Source organism: Ochlerotatus camptorhynchus, unplaced genomic scaffold (assembly GCF_037179485.1).
Source record: "Ochlerotatus camptorhynchus isolate MF236.1 unplaced genomic scaffold, CSIRO-AGI_Acam_v1.1 ptg000041l, whole genome shotgun sequence".
Lineage (NCBI taxonomy): Eukaryota > Metazoa > Arthropoda > Insecta > Diptera > Culicidae > Ochlerotatus > Ochlerotatus camptorhynchus.
Window position 1 is genome coordinate 599,329 of NW_027040532.1, and position 14,685 is coordinate 614,013.

The window sequence follows — 14,685 nt, forward strand, 5'->3', positions numbered from 1 at the left end:
TAGTGTACAACATCGAATGACTACATTTGAGGGGGTCAGAAGGAAATTGATGTAAGCGACATACATACACTGTTATAAGTAGTAATCCTATATACAGAGATTCGCAGAAATATTATCAAACGATTTGGCAACGTGATTTATTTTGTTTACAAAAGCTGCCAACACTTGCCGCGGAGCAAAATGTATCAGTTTTGTGTGTGACTTTGGCGTTCCTTACGTTCGTGTACGTTGTTTGAATTCTCAGTGAACTAGTGAACTATTTTTCCTTAAATTTTAAATAACATTTATTGAATATGAAGTACACTGCTAAGTTTTACCGAAGACAACATATCAAGAAAACTGACAACTCTTCCATTTTCTCAAACGACCGGCATGAGACAGGCACAATCGCGTCATCTGCCGCTCAAAGGTAAATGCTCCGAACCAATTGGATAACAAAGGTTCCATCCTCAGAAGAAAGGTTTGTGCATTTGCTCACTCTTCTATACGTTGCTTCCACCTTCGCTCGAGCACAGCGCTACTGTGTCTGTCGCTCGTATTCAGGCAAAGTTGCCAGTCTTCTTGATATGTTGTCTTCGGTTTTACCCTTCTGTGTTACCTGACTTATAACGAATATACGCTGTATACGAGTACCCCGAATACAACGTATGACTCATAGCATAGCATTTGCAACGTAAAATTAGACGAACTATACGTTGTATTCGGGGTACTTGTATACAACGTATATTCGTTATAAGTCAGGTAACACAGTAGCCGCAGTCGTGGAAATGCAACGAAGTGTGACAATGTGAATATTTTCCGGTTTCCGAAAAGCACTGAACTTCGTGAAAAATGGAATGAGTTTTGTGGACTACCGCCGGATTTTCCCCGTTTGTGCAGTAATGTGATGCTTCTTTCGGTAACACTTCGAGCACCCGCTATTGTATTTTGCTAAAGAAGGTGGGAAAATTTTGAAACTGCCTGGAGCAGTCCCGGTTCATCAGCACCAAATGCATGTTGTGCATAAACCATTCCGTGATTTGACGTCACAATGCTTTTGACCAACAATATCAAAAACTCTCTTACACACACACACAAAATAATCTTTAGTAAAATAAAAAAAAAAATTAAAAAAAAAACATTGGTAGAATTAAACGTTTTTGCGTTGATTCTTTGTGGTAGAAAGCGGTTAGCTTTCAAAACTAAAGTCATCCAATTGTCAATTCAATATTTTTTTTTATTATAAATTTTTGTTTGAATTTATTTCGCCCCAATTACAATAGTTTTCAACTGAATAATTCTGGTAAACGATGAACATCCTGGTTTGGCTCATATTTTGATAGTTCTCACAGCTTAATTGGCTCAAGATGGCCGCTTCCGCGAATCTCTATATATATGATTACTAGTTATGAGATAATATGAGCCAGGGTTGCTGATCGATAAATTCAGCAATGGTGAATTAGCAATGTAGACGTCTGCGTATCGACAGTTATCGATCAACATCTGTTACGAACTCGCTAACGGGATGGCCGTGTACATCATGTACAATAAAATGAACGCGAACGTAAACTAGCAAATAAAACTTTATTAAAATGACGAACTAAAAGTATACATTGACTTGATGACGGACTCGAACATATATTCGGAGTGATTTGAGATTTGGGCGTAATTGCATTTGTAAACAAACACGTCAATCGTCGATTTCTCGCGAATAAAATCTCAATTTCGAAAACTAACAACACTATGAGGTAGAGGAATGATTCCTCTATCATTTCAGGCATAACATTTGATAACGGCACAAAAGCATTTGTAAACAAACTTTTTAAGGCCCTTTACACGCGAACCAAAGCACGCAAACTAACAACATCGTCGGCTAGGGGCTTTTATCACCTTTCCAAAAGTGGTATTGGTTTGCGTGGGCGTACTTTGGTTCGCGTGTAAAGGGCTTTAGAATGTTTGTTTACAAATGCTTCTGTGCCGTTATCAAATGTTATGCCTGATTTGGTATAGTTAGTTTACGAGATTGAGCTTTTATTGACGAGAAATCGGCGATTGACGTGTGACGATTCACTCCGGATATATTGTGTTGTTCTTCTTTCTTCTTCATTCCTTATTTACCGTCGGTCTCTGTTCCGCAATCTAGTGCCAATCACCGACGGACATCGATTGCCATCCATTGAAGGCAATCGAATGTGCAGGAAAGCAGCTTCCACACCTGCGTAGGATATCGCACCCATTCAACACACATGGGCCGGGACCAACGGCTTTACTTCCCTTCCAAAGGAAGAAGTGACCAGAGATTTTTATGCCTCAGAAAAATCCCACCGACCTCGGCTGGGATTGAACCCAGACCCATTGGGGTGTGAGAAAGCAGTCACGCTTACCACTACACCACCGGCGCCGGCATTCTTCTTTCTTATGCTGGTTATCGCATCTACGGGTGACAGCTTAGCTGCTACCAGTGAGCTCAGCAGTGTTGATGTTGGTAGCGATCGTTAGGGATGTCCATCTTCCCAACATCTCCCCTCGCAATACAACTGGTACGGGTCGAACCTAATCGGCAGTCTTCGTAGACGTGAAGAGCGACGAGGTACCTGGACATCTGTTTCGGTTTCTGCTGATGTAAGTGACATAGGGCTTGTTGTAGAGGACGATGGGACTACGGACGTAGACGACGGCAGACCAAGGTCTGTTGTCGACGAAGTTGTCGATTTCGGAGTAACCCAAACTAGGCTCGGAGAAGCTGGCGTGGATGGCAAGACTTGCTGTGGTGTCGAGTGCTCAGCCGGCGTTTCGAGCGTTGATGGCGTTTGTGCAACCGGTGACGGTGATGTGGATGGACCTGGTGGTTGTGGCTGGGTTGGCTTGTGCAGGTTCCAGGCTCGTAGTAAGATGCCCAGAGGCAACTGTTGCTTGTCTGTCTTGAACGGAATCGAGCCAGACGTTGACTTACTGTCGGCACCTGTCCTACTCGCTCCAGAATCACTCCTGATGCCCATCTCCACGAATTGTTAGAGTGCACCTTGGCGTATACTAGATCACCTTTACTGAATGAGCTTGAATCTGTTTAAGCAGACGTTTCCCGAACGCCTGGTGGACGGAGTAAGTCCAGACTGGTCCTAATTCTGCGCCCAAATATGACTTCGGACGGAGATCTGCTTTTTGGTGCTGACAGGTTTGGTATGGTTCTGTAGGTCAAAAGAAAAAAGTCCAGTGCTTCCTGAATAGATCTTCTCCTCTTTCGAATCTTTTTGACCGCTCGCTTGAAGGTGTCCACGAAACGCTCGGCTTGGCCGTTGGACTGCGGATGGAACGGCGCAGTTGTCACGTGATCGATACCGTTCTCGAGGCAGGATTGTGCGAACTCGGCACTGGTGAACTACGTACCGTTGTCGCTGACTAGCGTTTATGGCATACCAAGGCGAACGAAGAGATTTCGTAGGATTCCGATGGTTGCAGTGGCTGTTATCGACTTGGTTCTGACAATTTCCACCCATTTGCAGTACGAATCGACGCTAAGCAGGAAGTATTTTCCTTCGATAGGCCCAGCGTAGTCGATGTGGACGCGCAGCCATGGATACGTCGACTTGGGCCACGACAGCGGCGGTGCTTTGGGCGGACTCTTGGCTGCAACTGCGCAGTGACAGCACGCTTTGACATGCGCAGCGATATACGAGTCGATAGACGGCCAGTAAACGAAGCTGCGCGCAATCGCTTTCATGCGCTGGATGCCCGTATGACCATGATGGAGATGGTGTAGGTACCGCATCCGGAAATCAGTCGGAATCACTAAACGTTCGGCAAACATCACGCACCCTTGAACCGTAGATAGCGAATCACTTCGGTTGAAGGATTGCTGGATCTCATGGTCCGAAATGGCCGTTTTTAACTGTGGCCAACCTTGCTGAACGAAGCGGTAGACCTTGCGAAGTACAAGATGGGTAAGTAACGGGTGGCGTGCTGTATTGCCTTGAAACTGAGAGGAATTGCATCTAATACAATGGATCTTACATCGTTCTCCGTGATGATGCTGGCTACGACGAAGTCTTCCTCTGGATTGACGTGTTGATCGATCAACCGGGACAGGATATCGGCGTTTCCGAATTTCATTGTGTTTACGTATACAATGTTGAAGTCGTACAGCAGCAACTGTAAAGCCCAACGTTGTAGCCGGTTCGCCATGTAGACTGGGAAGCCATTTTTCGACCCAAAGATTCGAAGAAGTGGAGCATGATCAGTTTGTAGTGTGAAGCTCCGACCAAACAGCATCTTGTGGAACTTGATCACAGCGAAGATGATCGCGAGCCCCTCACAATCTGGCTGACTGTAGGCTTGCTCGGCGGCTGTCAGTGCTCTAGAAGCATGCTGCACGACCTTAATCGACCCGTCTGGAAACTTGTGACTAATGGTCGCACCAACTCCAACCGATGACGCATCAGCTGCTACCACTATCTCGCGTTGCGGGTTGTAGTGCGTCAGAAGCAAATCTGAGGTGAGAATTCCACTGACCAGACGAACTTCTTGTCGGCTTTGAGAAGCTCATCCAGCGGATATCGCAACGTACGCATACTCGGGACGAATTTCCCGTAGTAGGGGAAATGACGGCTTCGGCATGCCAGACTATTTTCGGCAACCCAAATTGAAACACTATTTTCACTGGATTTTCTTACGAAATCACTTCGCTGAATGCATGCAAACGATTCTTTATGCTTTCAGCTTCAATTTGACTATATTTTTTACCACTGAGAAAAAGCAATCTAGCAAGGTTTTCTTGAAATGAAACACACGCACTACAAATTGTAGCTGATTTCGAGTTGCCAATAATAGAACAGCAGATTTACATGCAGTTCAAATGGAACGGTTGCCGAAGAAAAACTGGTTGCCGACAATACTCGCTCTCACTAGAGAAGATTAGAGCTTTGTAAAAGCGTTTCAAAACAGTTTTTGACTATTCTTTCGACTGAAATTGTTAGAGCAGCTGGCAGCAAAAGATTGTAAACAAACCAATACTGCATATGTGTGCGCTCCTTAGAGAAAAAGGCTATATAAAGAAGGTCGCTGCTTAGGTTGCCGAGAATACGTAAATTCCCCTAATTGATCGCTCCCAGAAACGATCGAACTCCAAAAACGTCTGTCGGCGCTGGCATGTTGCAGATAGATTCAACTTTTGCTGGATCCGGACGCAGACCTCGCCCGTCGATGAGGTGTCCCAGTGTCACCTTGGCCATCGAGCACAACCCTGGTTCATCATTGAACACCACTGGAAAAGCTGCTTGGAGGGAGCTGATCGATGTTGGATAGCTGCTGATTTGATTGCAGAACTGATCCATAGGCACCGACCCGAGGTTAAACGTGTCGATTAGGTCCAGTCCAAGCAGATTGAGCTGCTGCTTGACCACGAAAAATCGACCTTGATGCTTCTCCCCTTTGACTGCAACTTCACAGGAACACTGAAACTCCAGCTTCAAGGGTTTACCCGATGCAGTAGCGGCTTGAATTGTTGCAGGAATTGCTGTGGGTTTTCCTATATGCCGCCATGATTGCTCGGAAATGACGCTGATATCCGACGCAGTGTCGAGTTGTTGACTGATCTGCCTGCCGTTGACTTCCGCTTTCACAAATCTCCTACGCTTCCGGACGTTCTTCACCTGCACGCTTCTGGTTACCATCGGCTTGAACAAGTAGCGCTTACCTGGAGATTTCACTTTTTTGGCGCTGGAGCAATACCCGTCTTTGTGGCCTACCTGACCACATTCCTTATACCGATTTTTGAGGAAGGGACAGTCCTTGGAATAGTGCATGGCGCCACAGTTCCAACAAGGCGTTGCTGGAACGGCACCTCGCTGATTCGGGGATCTTGAACCTGGTGATCCTCGTTCTGAGCGGGAATGCTGACAGCTTAGCTGCTACCAGTGAGCTCAGCAGTGTTGGTGTTGGTAGCGATCGTTAGGGATGTCCATGTTCGCAACAACATCCTTTAGGCAAACACACGTATCAACATCCCTTCCTCCTCTTACAGTGTATACGCAATTTATGGACATCCACTAATGTAAATGGCGTACATAACATCCTGCTCGATAACTGCCGTTTTCTCATGTTTTTCAGGTTTTTTTTTAATAATGCGTTTATTTTTCCAGACTCATTTGCTGTAGCTTTGCCGAGCCGATATTCATTCTTTAGATAACAAAATTACTTAAAACTAACGTTAGTAAAGCGGGGGCCGATTACTCGCGGCTGTCTAGAGGTTAGGGGTAACAAATTGCAACAAATGGATGGCAGGGTAGGGATTGAGAACACAAGGTTTGGAGAGCAATGTGCTCTTGATCTCGAACTAAGCGACATACTGATGAAAAAGACAAACATGGGGGTACACCGATGGGCAGCTAACAACTTGGGAAAACACAAGATGACACTAACTACTAAATTTTCAGATCTATCTGTTTTAAAAACACAAAATTAAAGATTTGGTTGGAAATGCTAACATGAAGCTGGAGAATGATGCTATTTATTAGCTAGAGAATGATCTTTAGAAGATGGTAGGTGGATAGTTCCGTCAGAGTACGGCAGTATGAAAATTGAATAGAAGTTGAAAATGAGCTAAGGGCCATTAATGCGACAGTATAAAGTCAAACGCACATCTTTTGCCTAACCCGTACGATGTACGCGGAGACTTGAACTATGTCTTCAAGTCAGGCAAAAGATGTGCGTCCTCCTTTTGCTCATTGCTGACTGCGGCTGTGGAATAGTTTTAGTGACGTTTCATCATTCTCTAGCTAATAAATTATCACACTAAAGCTTCATGTTAGCATTTCCAACCAACTCTGAAAATCGCTAACTTCGCGTATGAAGTAACATAAACACACTTTAAATGTAACAAAATTAAATTAAAATAGTCGAAATCTCGGCTACCCAAGACATCTCTAACGGGTATCGCGGGTTGTTCTCCTCGGGCCCTGAGGGATGTGGATAACTCAGCTCTGACAACACGGTGTAGGGTACATGACCAAACAACATGCTCGATATCATGATAACCACTGCCACACGCACATAAATTGCTGCCTGAGAGCCCAATTCGATAGAAGTGCGAGTCTAACGAACAGTGATTGGACATAAGCCTTGACATAACGCGTATAAAGTCACGGCTCATGTCCAACCCTTTGAAACATGGTTTGTTCGACACCTGTAGGAGAAAAGAATGTAACCATCTTTCCAAATCACCATCATTCCTTTTTTGTTGCCAACTGATGAGGAGTTGCTGACGAGCAATGGAGAAAAATTCGTTGAAGGCGATTTGTCGCTCAAAAATATCGCCTTCCATAGCGCTCACCTTAGCCAACGAGTCCGCTTTCTCATTACCCGGAATTGAGCAATGAGATGGGACCCAAGCTAAGGTGATGCTATAGGAGCAGTTAGATAAAGCAGTCAGTTTAGATCGTATTTCAGGCAGGAAATACAAGGAATGCTTCATCGGCTTCATTGAACGAATAGCCTCCAATGAGCTAAGACTATCCGTAAAAATGAAATAATGGTCAGAAGGTAGTGAGGCAATTCGCTCTACTGCGTAAAATATAGCTGCGAGTTCCACAACGTATACGGAACATGGTTTCTGCAATTTATAGGAGGCCCTATGAAATTGATTAAATAGCATTTATGGTTGACCCATCTGTGAAAAATCTTTTATCGTTACTTACATGGTGGTACTTGATTGCAAAAATTGAGGGAACGACCATCGACCGATGGTGATCTGGTATTCCATGGATTTCTTGCATCATGGTCAGATCAAAATTTACACAGGAACTATAGAAGGCTTGAAAGCAATCACGATTGGAGATTAATAAAGAAGGACCAACCTCCAGCGTCATGTGCGTCATAGTACAAAATCATGAATCTTGTGAGGATTTCGGTCGAGCAGCTTCTCAAAGTTTTCTATTACCAAAGGATTCATTGCTTCACAACGGATGAGAAACGATCTGTCAGTGGGAGAACACCCGCGAGTACTTCGAGGCTCATCGTATGAGCCGAGTGCATACAGCATAGTGCAATACGAAGGCAACGGTATTGGATCCGTAGCAGCTTAAGGATGTGAGTTTTTGGGGGCTTAAACATGAGCCCTGGGGAATACCCATGTAACTAATTCGTGAAGTTGTCGAGTTTCCATGAGAAAAGCTCATATATTTCTCAGACAACAAGTTGCTCAAATAGTTGTTCATAATTGGTGAAAGCCCACTATCGTGGAGTTTATAGTTTTTCAGGGTTGTCACTTGCAACCCTTTACTTCTGACCCACACATTTTATTTTATTTTTAATAATATTGCAATCGCATATCAATCCCATCTTGCTTGACTTCTTATCCATATGTGACTGTTATGCGAATGTGGAGATGAATGTATCAAAATACGTGTGTCTACAATTGGCCCAGCAAAATATATTATCAACTAAGGATTTTTCTTTGTCTACTGCCTGATGGAGTACTGGAATTGGTGAGTTACAAGATGAGGTCGTGAAGTATATGTTTGACACATAAAATCTGTCAATATTGCTTTCAGTGATTGTGACCAGCGATTTTACGACTCCTGAGCGCTCACTCTGAGTGAACGCTTACGAATCATAAGATCGCTGATTGTGACGCTCTGAAAGCGGAAGGTTTTATGAGTCTAACACATACTTTACACCCTCTTCTTGTTATGTGTGGGACACAGAAAATAAATCTTTGAAATTTTATCAGTGCCATCCTAAACGTGAGTAGTGTCTAAAAATGGTTAAAAATATACAAAGTCATTTGCACAAGGTCCATAACTACAAAATCAGAAGAAGAGAATCTTAAATTGAGCGTAAGAAGGAGATACTGCAATGAACTGTGGATTGTGGATATATATAGAAGCCAGTTACCACATGAGAACCAACAGAAACAGAACATTCAGAGTGCTCGTATGATAATGACCAATTCCCGAGCATCTGAATATTAGCCAAATATGTTGTCCCAATGGTCGCAGAATTCAAATGTGTAAGAAGAGTTACATCTCATTGTTGGTGAATTAAATCAGATTATTAGAGTGTAAACAGGTATGTGTAATAGAATGTGTTTTATTATTGGTCAATTTACCAATCACGGTTAAAAAGGTTAACAAACTACATTCTGAATCAGTCCAGAGCAAATATAACTGACCTTGTTCCAAATTCTAAATCTAGTTTTTTTTTCCTTTATTTTTAGGCTATCATCACTCACTTGGTTGGATCGTATTCCGCCGTACTCTGGAACATCATCTCGCGAATCTTGTCCTCCTCCGTTCCACTCATCATCGAGAGATCAACATTGGATTGCACTGCCGATGCACTATCGTGGCCTTTCCTCGGTGCCTGAACCTGCTGCTGATTATTATCATCCTTCGGCGCCCAGTTTTTCTTGGGTGCATTCTTCAACGGTATTCTCGCTATTATCAGTGACGTATTCTTCGGAATTAGTGCAGCTTCTTCGCTGTATTCTGTTAATTGAATTTGCTAATTGATTAACAACGTTCCTACCCGGTTACCGAGCGTAAAGAAGGGATTATTTACCTTCCTTGGTTTGCGCATTGGTAATCTGTAGATCGAAATCCATCGTTTTCCCAAGTCGCTTCTGGTGGACGATGGCCTTCTTCAGGTCCGCCACCGAGATGTGCAACCCATCGAAAGTGATGGTATCGAAATCTAGTGCGCTTTTGAATTTGTAATGAACTGACATCTTGATCTAATTATCCGGAGTTGGATTCCTGAAAAAGTGCAAATTTTGGGTTCTTTCTAGCAAACACATGTGCATTTGCTGCTTCTTTTACAACACAGTAATTTAGTATTGGCAATTATTGTGGCATACAACTGACACTAAGTAGAGCACATTCACCTCTTTACTTTTCATATGCACTTGTTTATGCATTTATTGATTCATACATAGAAAATAAGTGACCGGATCAAGTAGTTAACTAATAACAACTTGACGATAAATACCGCAACTACGAAACCCCAAGCAAAAATTTGAAATAATTGACCAAAGCCAGAGATCTTCCTTGCAGCAGCAAATTATTATTGGTAAATTTCATATCAATCTTCAACCTTATTTATTTTTAAGGTTATGTTTCACTGGTTTCCCTGGACTAATTTTATTTTCAAGACACCTAAGGAGCACTACGTCAACATCATACTCATCGCAAATTGTGACCTCAAATTAATGATACACCAATCACTATTTTTTGATGGTTCTTCGCTTCATATTTGCAGTTTCTCCAACACCAAAGCTGTGTCAATCCGAAACCGTAGCATCCGAAGGTAATCAATCCTCCATGTTTGCGAGACATCAAAAATTTTCACTTCACATCGAAACGCATCCACTTCGATAGCCCGACTTTCGAATGATTTTTTCTTACGTAACTCCAGCGTAAACCATTGAATTTCACTCCCAGATTACTCACTTGCATAGGGGCTACAGAATGCACCACTTTTCAACCGAAATTTCACTACTTACATGCACTTTTTGAGTGCATTTTTCACGACTCAAAATCGACAATAATCCACGGAACTACTTTACACATTCTGAATATGAACTGCGAGGAGTAGCGGGGAGCAAACGATGATGCGCTCGGCGAAAAGCGAGATGGCGGGCCGGTGACGTTTTGGCTGACAGATCAGTGCTGCCATCGAATATGAATATAAATAATGATTCAAACTGAATTCCTATCCCTTAACTCAAGCGTTACTTTTGAAAAGAACGTATAAGCAAAGGCTGCTTCAAATAATTCATGATTCAGCCATTGTAACTGTTACTGGTAACAAATCGGTCGGTCTTTCCGGATATTTAACAGTCCATGATGTGATTTGTTCGAGAGAGTTATAATTTCCCTAAAGATCATCAACAAACAATCAAAGTTTACATAATGTTCAGCTTAGTTATTTTAGGTTAACTTACGTTTAGTGTTTACTTCAGATCCGCTGAAGCTATCCGGTATTTGTCGAATCTTTACAATATCTGTTTAATTAGTTTTATAATTTAGTGGTTACATTATTTCAATTGCCCAATAAATTAATGCATTACACACCAAATTTCTTAAATCGTGTTCGGTACTTTTTTTGCTGAACTCGTTCTGCAAAATATCATTTTTACCGATATTTATGTAAAATGTATTATATTACCATCTTTCCGCAATGAAAAATGCTGAATTTCTGTAATTTTCAGAAAATCACCGAAAACTGTAAACAAAAATTACTGATCGAAACTGTAAATGGCTTCAATTTTACAATACTGTAAAAAAGTGTGACGAACGTACTGTAAATAAAGCCTTTTACCAAAACAAACGGTAGTCAAATGCTAGATTCTTGTAAAAATTACCGAACAGATATGTAAAATTCATACTGTCACCCTCGCTGTCAACCTCGAACTTTGCGACCATTAAGAGTTTGAGTGGTCTTTGTTTCTCCAGTGTGAAAAGTAAGTACTTAAGTTTTTTTTTTTTTGCTATAATCTATGTGATCTATGCTATACTGAATTTTATTTTGCATTCAGTCCTAGGTCAATCATTTCTGGTTACCAGTCACCATGGAATAAGCCGAATGTCAACAACTGCAATGAAAAAACAACCAATGTGTGCGGAGTTTTTAATCATCGAGGTTTTCAACCAGTAGCTGGTTCATCTCCTGCATCCGAGCCTGCATCTACCATTTTGCCGCCGATGATAACTTTATTCGCGTCCGTGTTCGCAATATAAATACTTTAGAAAAAAAAAACTTTAGCAAAAGGTCGGTAAAAAATTTACGGAACGCTATAGCGTGCTATTGTAAACTTTACCAATCATTCAGCTTAATTTACAATGCGGTTCAGTAAATTTTGACAGGTCACGAGCGAAGATAAATTTACTGAATGTACTGTAAAACAAAACAAAATTACCGAACCGTTTACCGAATGTTCTGCTGTTCCGTATACGGTAAAAAATTACAGTATACAGTAAAAAAATCTTAGTGTGTACCTTACTTTGGTACAATCCTTTAGCGTAATTCAATTGTGTGCAAACCATGCGAAATGAATATTATTTATAGTCTGAAATATTGTTGCAATTGATTTCACAATTCTAATGTGCAATATCATTTGCTTACCATATAGCCACTTTTGTTTGGCGAATTTTAGGCTATTTAATTCACTAAGTTAGGTATTAACTAATTTACTTACTATTAAGGTTACTAAAGAGGAATAATAGTTCAATTGATAATAATAGTTTGTACACACAAAAAATAATCGTTAATAAAATTAAAAAAACCATTGGTAGAAATAAAAGTTCGCGTTGGTTCTTTTTGGTAGAAAGCGGTGTGCTTTCAAAACGACAGTCAGCCAGCTCTCAAATTAAAAGCTTTTATTATTGTTAATTTTAAAAGTTGAAACTTTCAAATTGAATTGTAGAACTGTCAAACCGAAAACCTAATGCTTTTAGATTGGCGTTTCAAAAGTTTTGATTCAAAAGACGGACATTTTATCCCAATTATTTAAATTGTCATTTAAAAAATGAATAATTATTGATTCAATTGCTTTTATGCTTAAAAATAATGAAACCCATATTAATGTTTATTATTTAGTATTTTGTATTATATTTCTGTTTTTCATTGAGCTTCAGCAAGGGCTACTCAGGCCAAATCTAACTACAGTGAACAGATATTCGTCGGTGGCGAATGACGTTGGGAAGGCTTCCCCCTAGACGCGCGGCTCCGCCTTGCAGTGGGCTCGAAACAAATGTGCACTCTGCATTCGCTGCTGACCGACAATTAGCATTGGTCTGGTGTGGATCGGGAAACTTCATATTACCAATTGCTTACCGCTTCCCTTCGTTGAACCATCTTCGATTACTTTTCCATTGGGTCATACAGATTAATCTTCCTTTTTTGTTTTGAAAACCTAAAAAGACCAAATTGAAAGATTTTGTTTAAACTAAGTAAATTAGCAATAAGTAACTGTATTGTTGAACTTTTACCAATAAGGGTCAATGATGTGACGAAGCGTTTTACGTTTTTTTTATAACTGACATCATCCCAAATTCGTATATGTACGTATCCTGATAGATACTCCAAGCATTTCTGCTGCTTGCCTCAGATCTGTAGGATGCATCGTCTGTTTTGAGCCCAACCAGGAATAAACAGCAGAGGTTGGGACATGCTTCAGCTTCTTCGGTAGATGGCGGAGCATTTTCGTCACGTTGTCCTTATTCAGATAATTGTTATGATGCAAATCTAGAAGCAGTAGTATTTGTATGGTTAGAGATAAAACAGGGGCCTCATTGGGGAAGTCGAAACGGATCATTTTTCGTATGAACGCTTGTATGAAATCAGTCGTTTCGTCTTGCCTCCAGGTGTTCAAATCGATTCCGATTCGAAGATCTCAACACTTACCGCATTAGTTGAATTCAGGCAGATTTATGAAGAGCAGAATAAATTGTTAGCCACTTCTTGATGACTTCTATGATCCTGAACACTTTACCGTAAATTCAGAGTAATTTTCTCCTCGGTTGTTTTTAAATTTAGCGGCAAATAAAGGTCCAGTGCTGCCAAATACATTGCTAAGAAGTGGTATGTTTGACAGTTGTACAACTTTTATTTAAAAAAATGAACTTTTAAATATATGAGTTAATAAGTGAAAGAAAAACTTTCAAATCAAAGATGTTACTTTTGTTTTGAATATTTTTGTTATTAAAGGTACGAAGTTTTGCAAACTTTTTAAAATAAAAGTGTATAATTTTTACCATAACAATTTTTGTTCTTTGTGTGTAATGATTGGTTAATTTTGCTCTTCAAGTGTTCTCAATTCATTATACTCAGTTGACGTCTCAGCAATCCTCTCGATGAACGCTGGGTGTGTCTCTGGGGAGAGGGGGACGTGCTGTCAAATCAGCCTACTGATAATCTTGTATGAAACTGGTTCCAAACGTAAACAAACGCTGTAGGTTTCTTATGGATTGTTTACGTTTGGAACCAGTTATGCGAGGTAGGCGACGATTCACAGCAAAAAAAGTTGTTGAATATTACATCGAAACTGCTGCAACCAGGTCAATCCATCGGTTGTGTAATATCACATTGTACGATGTACATCGATTTTGCGAACAAAATTACATCCATTGATGTAATATTGTATCTGCGTTTTGCTATTACATCATTATTTCATACATCAGCTTGAATTACGTTGATCGATATTACATTTTTTTTTTGCTGTGTTGTTCGTATTTGACAGCCACCTCCCCCCCTTGGTGTGTCTTCGTTGACGGAGGGGTTTTCGCCAAAGGGCGTAGCACCCGCATAAGCGCGAACCATAAATTGACCTTACCGATAATGGTTATAAATTGTTTATAATCCCTGCTAAACTTCAACTGAAATGGTTATGGAACTTTACATGAACGTTTAATGATAAAGTTTTAATTTTAAGTATTATAGTTTTTTGGAAGTGGACCTTGGGTTGTTAAGAACCATTACCATTCAAAACTCTTGTTTTCTCCATACATTTTCGGAAAGAAAACTATACTAAAACCTTTTAACTTATGGTTTGAGAACATTAATGGTAATGGTTATGGTAACCAGTAAGGTCCATGAATGGTTTTGTAACATCGATCAACTTTATGTGGAATATATCGCGAATTGGTTGCCTGTAAATTACTGATTACCAATTCACGATATATTTCACGTAAAGTTGAGCGATAATACAAAACC

The 14,685-nt window shown here is 40.8% G+C and overlaps 1 protein-coding gene across 5 annotated transcripts in view; it reads right to left on the reverse strand.

Annotated features, from left to right (window-relative positions):
- Positions 1-10,572, reverse strand: part of snama (something that sticks like glue) — a 58,652-nt gene extending 48,080 nt beyond the window's left edge. For 4 of the 5 annotated variants that reach the window (XM_065236719.1, XM_065236724.1, XM_065236715.1 and 1 more), the window contains exons 1-3: positions 10,422-10,572; positions 9,535-9,728; positions 9,206-9,461 (exon numbers count right to left, since the gene is read on the reverse strand). In XM_065236719.1, the coding sequence (XP_065092791.1) occupies positions 9,206-9,461; positions 9,535-9,700 (422 nt within the window). In that variant the 5' untranslated portion in view covers positions 9,701-9,728; positions 10,422-10,572. The remainder of the gene's footprint in view (positions 1-9,205; positions 9,462-9,534; positions 9,729-10,421) is intronic. The other variant, XM_065236732.1, reaches the window with a different exon arrangement.
- Positions 10,573-14,685: the final 4,113 nt, after the last annotated feature.